Below are 8,287 nucleotides of genomic sequence, written 5' to 3' on the forward strand. Positions count from 1 at the left end.
CCTTCATATGTCGGGATTTTTTTGGACGCTCTTGCCAATGCGATTGAGCCGACTGTCAAGCTCTGACTCAGGGGATCAGACCTCTTATCTATTTTGTGCATATCAAAATGCATCTCCCGCATGTATCGCTTATAATTAAAGCCTAAATTGATGTTATATCAAAATACGGCATTCCGTACTTATGATGAGATATAGAGGTATCTATCTGGGAGGGCCTTTTGGCTCTTGGGGCATTTTCTCCTTGATGAATAGTAAATTCAAAACAAATAGTAAATAAAATTTAAAAAATCCGATTTTCTGTGTCGATGTTCTTCTTAGTTTAATAAGTGCGCTTGACAATTTTCATGTAAGAACAAAATTATTTTTTCAACTTTTTGCATTTGCAAAAAACATTGTTCATGTGCGGAGCATATGCTCCCAAGAGTCGAATTGAATTTTCCTATCTTTTATATCAATGTACTTTCACTATATGTTGGATTTTGTCTAGAGGATCCGCGTCGAAGACTCTCACTGTCATGATCAAGCCATCGGTGAAAAGTTGAACATGTGGGATCTTGACCATTTATTGACATGAAAAAACATTTGTGATTTGTTCTAGAAATATATTTTGAGAGTCACATTAGTTGACGCGTGAGTTGAAAGAGCTCAATGGTTTTTTAGCGTTACCTTTTATATACACGAATCTAGAACTAGGATGACTGCAAAAGATCTACTGTAAGCACAAAAGGTGATAATTTACGCATAGAGATACATTATATCATGTGGGTGATTCTTTTGTCAAACAAGGTTGTCGAGCTTTCACAAGGGTGATTAAGAAATTCATTAATTTTATTAAAAATATTGATCCTCGATCTCATGTATAATGACCCTTAACGTATTAGTGAACTTTTGCCATGTGTAGGGTTTTGTTCAGGCCCGCAGTCTTACTGGATTGACGGATTTGATAGTAAAAGTCTAGGGCATGGGGATTAAATATCGCATCTATGTGTTCATAACCCTCCCCCTCTCCCCGACACCCTTATATCTAGCAAGTCAGACCGATCACATCAAATGCGACATGTCATATAACATGCTAATACAAATAGAGGTGTTTTTAGGGTTTCCCATTTTATGCACACGATCAATTACTTAATTAGTGGATATTCTCTTGATTTATAACAATATCTTTTTCATTTCAGCGTATGCAAACGTGTATGGATTGGGTGCCGAGCCAATTTCCGCAAGGATAACAAGATGTGCATGCATAAACATGATGTTGATTCTCTCTGCACCACACCAGATCATCCATTTTAGCACCACTATGTGACTCCTCACCAAGGGAAGGAGTACAATATATAAGAAACTTAAAAAAGAAAAGAAGAGGAACAAAGTGCTCCCACAGACCGGAGAAAAGGATCCATCATTTTCACGGTAGATTGTGAGGGGCTTCTGCGCAAAAGGTGTTGGCCCCAAACATTTTTTCACGAAAAGCGCCTGCATGCAGAGGCCGGAGGTAGAGTTGGCCATTTGAGAAAGGCGCAGGGGCGCCGCCGCAAAAAAGTTTGTTGGAGACTGGAGAGGGAGTAGGGGGCAGGAGTGTTAAAGCCATAAAGGCGCAAGCCCTGTAACGCCGCCGTTGTGTGCTTCCATCGGCTGCCTGCCGCTTCGCCTCTCGTCGCCTCGCCTCGCCTCGCCAGTCGCCACTCCCCCCCTCCCACCGCGGCGTTCTTTAATGGGGCGAGCCCAACAACAAACACTGACACAAGGAGAACACCACCCGGTTCCCAGACCAGACCAACTCCTCCCTCCTCCCTCCCTCTCTCCCCGCCCCCACTCCTCCTTCCCTCCCGGGGAGGACAGGACAGCAGAGCCCGTCCACCACCAACCCACCGCCACCCGCGTCGCCATGGCGCAGCCTGGTGAGCGCACTCTTCTGGTTTTTTCTTGCCGCCGGCTTTACTACTCGCTCGTGCTCGTGCTCATGCTCATGCTCATGCGGCCGCTGCTCTCCTGTTGTTGTTGTCTGTTGTCTGTTGTTGTCGTTGGCAGGACGGGGACGCGACCCGGAGCTGTTCGCGGAGCTGTGGCGCGCCTGCGCGGGGCCGCTGGTGGAGGTGCCGCAGCGTGGCGAGAGGGTCTTCTACTTCCTCCAGGGCCACCTGGAGCAGGTGCGTGCGGGTGTTTCCGCCGTGAATTCTCCTCGTTTCTTCTCCGCAGCTTTCCTCCGTTCCATCCATTTCCAATTCCGCCGCGCTCATCTGCTTGCTGGGTTTCTTTTTTGCGCGCGCGCAGCTGCAAGAGCCGACGGACTCGGCGCTGCTGGCCGAGCAAATCAAGATGTTCCAGGTGCCATACAAGATCCTCTGCAAGGTCGTCAACGTCGAGCTCAAGGTAAACAATCGCGGCCGGCCGGCCACGCCGCCGCCTTTTCTTGTCTCCTCTCCGCCCGATCCTCCCTCGCGGCCCTGGCGTGCGCTCGTCGTCGCAATTAACTCTCTTTCTCTCTCTTGCGTTGTTTTTGTTCGCGGCGGCGCAGGCCGAGACGGAGACGGACGAGGTGTACGCGCAGATCACCCTGCAGCCGGACGCTGACGTAAGTGTTCATCGCCACACAAAGTTTTGTTCTTTCCTGCCATTAACTCGTTTGGAAATGTCCTGAATTCCGGTTTCTGAATTCCTAGTGTCGCAGTTGGACTTTCTTTTTCTCTTTCTAATATCCCTTCTTTCTAGTGTTTACATCAAGTCATTTAATGAGCATTACTCGAATTCAGAGAGTGTATCCCTCGTGTGGATTCGTGTCTTGAACTTTCTCCTGTTTGCAGCAAAGCGATCTGCCCCTCATCTTGGACCCAACTCTGCCGGAGACGCCCCGGCCAGTGGTGCACACCTTCTGCAAGATCCTGACGCCGTCCGACACCAGCACCCACGGCGGCTTCTCGGTGCTCCGCCGCCACGCCAACGAGTGCCTCCCGCCACTGGTACGCCCAATTCTCCTCTACTCGTTAATCAATGCATAATTGCATTATTGCATACCGTACTGCCAGGTTAAATCCCACTTTGCTTTTGTTTTTTATCAGGACATGACGATGCCGACACCGACTCAGGAGATCATCTCCAAGGACCTCCATGGATCTGAGTGGAGGTTTAAGCACATCTACAGAGGTATGCAAACTCTCCGCTTTCCTTTTATAGTTACCTGCAGAATTGTTCAGTGGTCCGTCATCTGACTGACTGCAGATCAGGACCAGAATTGCACTTGCTGTATACAGTATGTATGTATGCCTTTAATCCATGCAATTCTTGGTTGTTGTTGTGTAGGTCAACCCCGCAGGCACCTTCTGACGACCGGGTGGAGCACATTCGTCACGTCAAAGAAGCTGATGGCCGGCGACGCCTTTGTCTACCTAAGGTTGGACATCAACTGAAATTCAGTGCTTATAATTCTGTTAACCGACAGGTTTGCACGCAATGTTTCGTAGGAAGTATGCATCATCACAAAGGCATCGTGTTTTGTTTTCGCAGGAGCGAGACAGGAGAGCAGCGTGTCGGGGTGAGGCGCCTTGTGCAGAAGCAAAGCACTATGCCGGCATCCGTTATATCAAGCCAGAGCATGCATCTCGGGGTGCTTGCAAGTGCATCTCATGCTATCAAGACTAACTCCATTTTCGTGGTCTACTACAGGCCCAGGTTGGACCTTCTATTCCAAAAAAATAAAAAAACTATTCTATACCATCCGTTGTTTGATAAAACTGTGTTTACTCTTTGCTAATGGAAGTTAATTTCTTATTTCTTTTATGTAGGTTAAGCCAGAGTCAGTACATTGTCAGTGTGAACAAGTACCATCTAGCTAGTAAAACTGGATTTACTGTGGGCATGAGGTTCAGGATGAACTTCGAAGCAGAAGATGTCCCTGTGAAGAAGTAAGGGCTCATTCAACCCTGTGGCCTCTCATGTATTCCTCTTTCAGCCTGTATATTATTCACATGGTTCCATGTAAAAACCTGCAGGTTTTTTGGGACTATAGTTGGTGATGGGGATTTTTCTCCACAGTGGTCAGGTTCTGAATGGAAGTCACTCAAGGTAAGATCAACACATTCTATTTTCTCTTGTTTGCATTGTATTTTTCTTCTCTCTTTTTTAACAAGCTGATTTTATCCATGGTTTATTTAGGTCCAATGGGATGACTCGGTCGCAATTTGCAACGGCCCTGAGAGGGTTTCTCCTTGGGAAATTGACTCATCTGATGTCTCTTCACCTGCCATCAGTACACTGCTGCAATCGTCAGCGAAGAACAAGCGTCCAAGGGAGACAAATGAAAACATGAATCTTCCATCACAGGGTATGACCTGCAGGTTTCTTGTTGCTCGTGTTATTATCGATAGATAAATGGAATATTCACATCATGATGTTTTTTAATCCTTTTGGCTTAATCTGCAGAGCCGACTCAGGAGTTTTGGCTGTCTGGAGTGACACAGCAGCATGAGAGGACATATGTTGGTTCTAGTGATCCGAACCGTATCTCTGGCTCTGGGTATCATCAAATTCTTTGGCCAAGCGAACACGCAGGGTACGGGGCCATGAGCAGCAGTTCTGTTTGTCAAACTCCATTAGGGCTTGGTGATGGTTGGTTCAAGGATTTCAACACTTCAAGCCAGGGGGTCTCCCCTACCCTGTCAGAGATTACTCAGAAGCTGAATCGGGTTGCCAGCAGTGAAGGAAGAGCTCCTCCTCCTTGGGCTACTGCACTTTGTGGTGGTTACCGGGCTGAGGAACCTACTTCCAAGCTGTCCTGCAACGCTACTCTGCCTCTGCCTAGTCCTCTGACTGAACAGGTTGCACCATATCTGCTCAAAGTAGCTGAAAAAGTTAAGGGGCCCGGCATGGTTCGTCTGTTTGGTGTGAATTTGATGGAGAACACCAACAATGCTGCTGCTGCTACTGCTGGCAATGCAAGTGTGGGAGCAGGAGAAACTTCGGCCAGAATTACTGGTTCTGTTGAAGGCTCTGGTCAGCTTTCAGCATTTTCAAAAGTAACAAAAGTTGTGAACGAGAGCCCCCGAGAAATCCAAAGCCAACAGAGTTCTATTGGAAGGAACCGTGTGAAGGTACAGCTTATGGGCCTTCAACAGGACCATCAACTGTGCATCTCTTTTCTTCCTCCTCTCCTTGGATTGTCAACTGTTGTCTAACATTGTGTTGACATTTGGTTTGTGCTAGGTTCAAATGCATGGAAATGCTGTGGGTAGAGCTGTGGATCTAGCAAGTCTGGATGGGTATGAGCGCCTGACCAATGAACTGGAACAGATGTTTGAGATAAAGGACATCAAACAGAACTTTAAAGTGGCATTCAACGACAACGAAGGTGACACCATGAAAGTTGGAGATGATCCCTGGATGTAAGTCTGCGCATATTCTCCATAAAAGATTGATAGTTGTCTGTTTGTATGACATGATCATCATGAGTTTATGGCTGACAAACATTCATTCCTTTACACCTGCAGGGAGTTTTGCCGAATGGTGAGGAAGATAGTGATTTATCCCATTGAAGATGACAAGAACATGGATCCTCATCAGACGTCGGTCTTTGCTGCTGCTCCAGATGAGGATCTCAAGGCTAACCTTTAGAAGAGGGAGGGGTAGGACAGGAAGGTGCCCTTTTTGGAGCCTTTCACAGATGAAGCATTGGTTTGCAGATTTGTGGTCTTGAATCCTTTCTTCACAAGCACCCGAAGAAAGATTGATTGATAACATAGGTTTCCAGAAAGAAAAAGGTGGTGGTAATTTCTCTTTAGTTGGCTGCCAAAGAAACAAACAAAAGATTGACAATGTCTCTTTTAGTCGTTTGCTTAAATATAGTCGAAAAACCATAAAGGAATAAAGGCCGGGAGGTATACAGACTTCTGGTGTAAGTTGTGTACATATTATATGGGAGATGACAATCATATGACATTTAGCTTATATCATGTGTTCAACTTGCTGTTGCATTCATTTGGCTGAGTTTGATTGATAGATGTTGCAAGTACAATTATCTTGATGCTAGCTTTGGATACTGATCGATAGAATGCTGGTTAGATCAAACACTGGTTTTGTGATTGATGCTTTTCTGTCACCACTTACTTAAGGCCGCTTCGGCTGAGTTTGATTGATAGGGAGGTATACAGACTTCTGGTGTAAGTTGTGTACATAATATATGGGAGATGACAATCATATGACATTTAGCTTATATCATGTGTTCAACTTGCTGTTGCATTCATTTGGCTGAGTTTGATTGATAGATGTTGCAAGTACAATTATCTTGATGCTAGCTTTGGATACTGATCGATAGAATGCTGGTTAGTTCAACACTGGTTTTGTGATTGATGCTTTTCTGTCACCACTTACTTAGGGCCGCTTCGGTTTCAAAGATTTTCATAAGAATTATTTGTGTTTTTATGTGATGCAATCAGACAAACCCAAATCACGTAGTATTCATTTTGGAGGATTAGAACCGTTCATTTAGTTTCTAATGTTAGTTGCCTAGCATCGACTCAAAACTCTTGGAAAGAATCCTTTGTCTTTTCTGTGATGCAATCAAACAAATCAAAATCATGTAGGTTTCAAATGATTTTTGGAGGATTAGAACCATTAGCAATGTTTCCAATGTTGGTAGTTTAATGTTTACGCAAGGACTGTGCTAACTTCCAATCGATGCTCGCTTGCACTGTTTTTTTCCTTCTCTCAAAAACCGTAGTGAATCACTAGTGGTTTTTTCTGATTTTTTGCTGCATAATATGATAAGAAAATAAAAGTGCTTGAAAGATGATTCAAACCCAGGTCTATGGGTAGCTATTGAGCCTAATAACCAACTAAGCCATCTTTTGTTGATGTCTATTGTAGATAAGCAATATTATTTGAACCTTTCTTATTTCTGCCATATCAGAAATAAATCTTAAAGATTGGCTTGGTAACTTTGGCATGACCAGCGTGATGAATATTGTATGAGCAACATGATAATTATACCATAATAAGGCTGGTAACTAAAGTACGAGAAGGTTAAAGCATGAGGCAGTATGGTAATTTAACACAGAAATTACTGGTGAAATGTTTCAAAACTCTTTTTCCCTTGGATGAAAGAAACCATGGTGTTTAAACGTAAGATATTAGGTCTGTGATGCATAAAATTGTCATAAATTTAAATGGAAGTTATCAGAGGAGTTATGTTTCAATTTTTTTTCCTCAAAGTCAAAGTTAACATGGTAGTTGAATGTAAGTTATGAGGTCCTCGGTGCATAAATGGCCACGCTATTTACACAAAAGTTACCGGGGCATATTTCAGTAACTTTTCCTCAAAGTCAAAGTTAACATGGTAGTTGAATGTAAGTTATGAGGTCCTCGGTGCATAAATGACCACGCTATTTACACAAAAGTTACCGGGGCATATTTCAGTAACGTTTTTCCCATGGGTAAAAAGTTATCAATGTGTTGTATGTAAGTTATCGGATGACTGGTGCGTAAATTATCATGCTATTTGCACTAGGTTATCAGGGGATATTAAAGTTATCAGAGTGTTTATATGCAAGTTATCAGGTTAGTTGTGCGTAAGTTATCGTCTTAATTACACTGAAGTTACCCGGGGTATGTTTCAATAACTTTTTTACCTCGGATGTCAAAAAAGTGGTATTTTATTTAAACTTGTGAGGAGCCATGTAGTGGGTGAGTTAGCTAGTGTGTTAAGATCTCAATATTGAATTCTTAACTTCAATTCTCAGCTTTAGTGTGATTTTTAGTCTATAAAACTACAAATATGGAAACTACTAGCATCAAGATTTGTTCCAACATCTTTTCTCTTAAAAATTATCAGGTATGCGATGTGTGAGTTATCACGTTATTCATATAAAAATTAACCGAGGGTATTTCATCAACGTGTCTCTCTCCATCCGGTCATCAAATTTACCAAGACCGAGGTACATAAGTTGCCAGTGATGTGTGAGTTACCGTGATATTCACATAAAAATTATCAAGGGTATATTTCATCACCTCTTTTCGTCAAAGTTATCAGGACCGGGCTGCATAAGTTTTCAGGTCATCGATGTGTGAGTTATCTTGCTATTCACACCAAAGTTACCGGGGATATTTCATCAATCCCCACCCCCACGCCAAAGTTATCAAGACTGTGTTATATAAGTTATCAGGTCTGTAATATGCGAGTTACCCTTATATTCACAGAAAAGTGATCGGGGTGTCTCCTCCTAGTCACCAAAATTACCATGGTGTCATCAACTGTAGATGAGTTGGTAAAAAATAATCTACTTAAGTGTGGAAAAGATTG

At 43.5% G+C, this 8,287-nt stretch overlaps 1 protein-coding gene across 1 annotated transcript; it reads left to right on the forward strand.

Moving 5' to 3' along the window:
* Positions 1-1,593: 1,593 nt before the first annotated feature.
* LOC123439692 (auxin response factor 1-like) lies at positions 1,594-5,937 on the forward strand. Its single transcript, XM_045116381.1, has 14 exons — positions 1,594-1,898; positions 2,029-2,147; positions 2,272-2,370; positions 2,516-2,572; positions 2,802-2,957; positions 3,057-3,141; positions 3,298-3,388; positions 3,502-3,666; positions 3,780-3,899; positions 3,987-4,059; positions 4,150-4,318; positions 4,417-5,084; positions 5,197-5,375; positions 5,481-5,937. Exons 1-14 carry the CDS (start codon positions 1,712-1,714, stop codon positions 5,602-5,604), a joined length of 2,292 nt encoding a protein of 763 aa, XP_044972316.1. The 5' UTR covers positions 1,594-1,711; the 3' UTR covers positions 5,605-5,937.
* The last annotated feature ends 2,350 nt before the right edge of the window (positions 5,938-8,287 follow it).

This window comes from Hordeum vulgare, chromosome 3H (genome assembly GCF_904849725.1).
Source record: "Hordeum vulgare subsp. vulgare chromosome 3H, MorexV3_pseudomolecules_assembly, whole genome shotgun sequence".
In the NCBI taxonomy this organism is placed as follows: Eukaryota; Viridiplantae; Streptophyta; class Magnoliopsida; order Poales; family Poaceae; genus Hordeum; species Hordeum vulgare.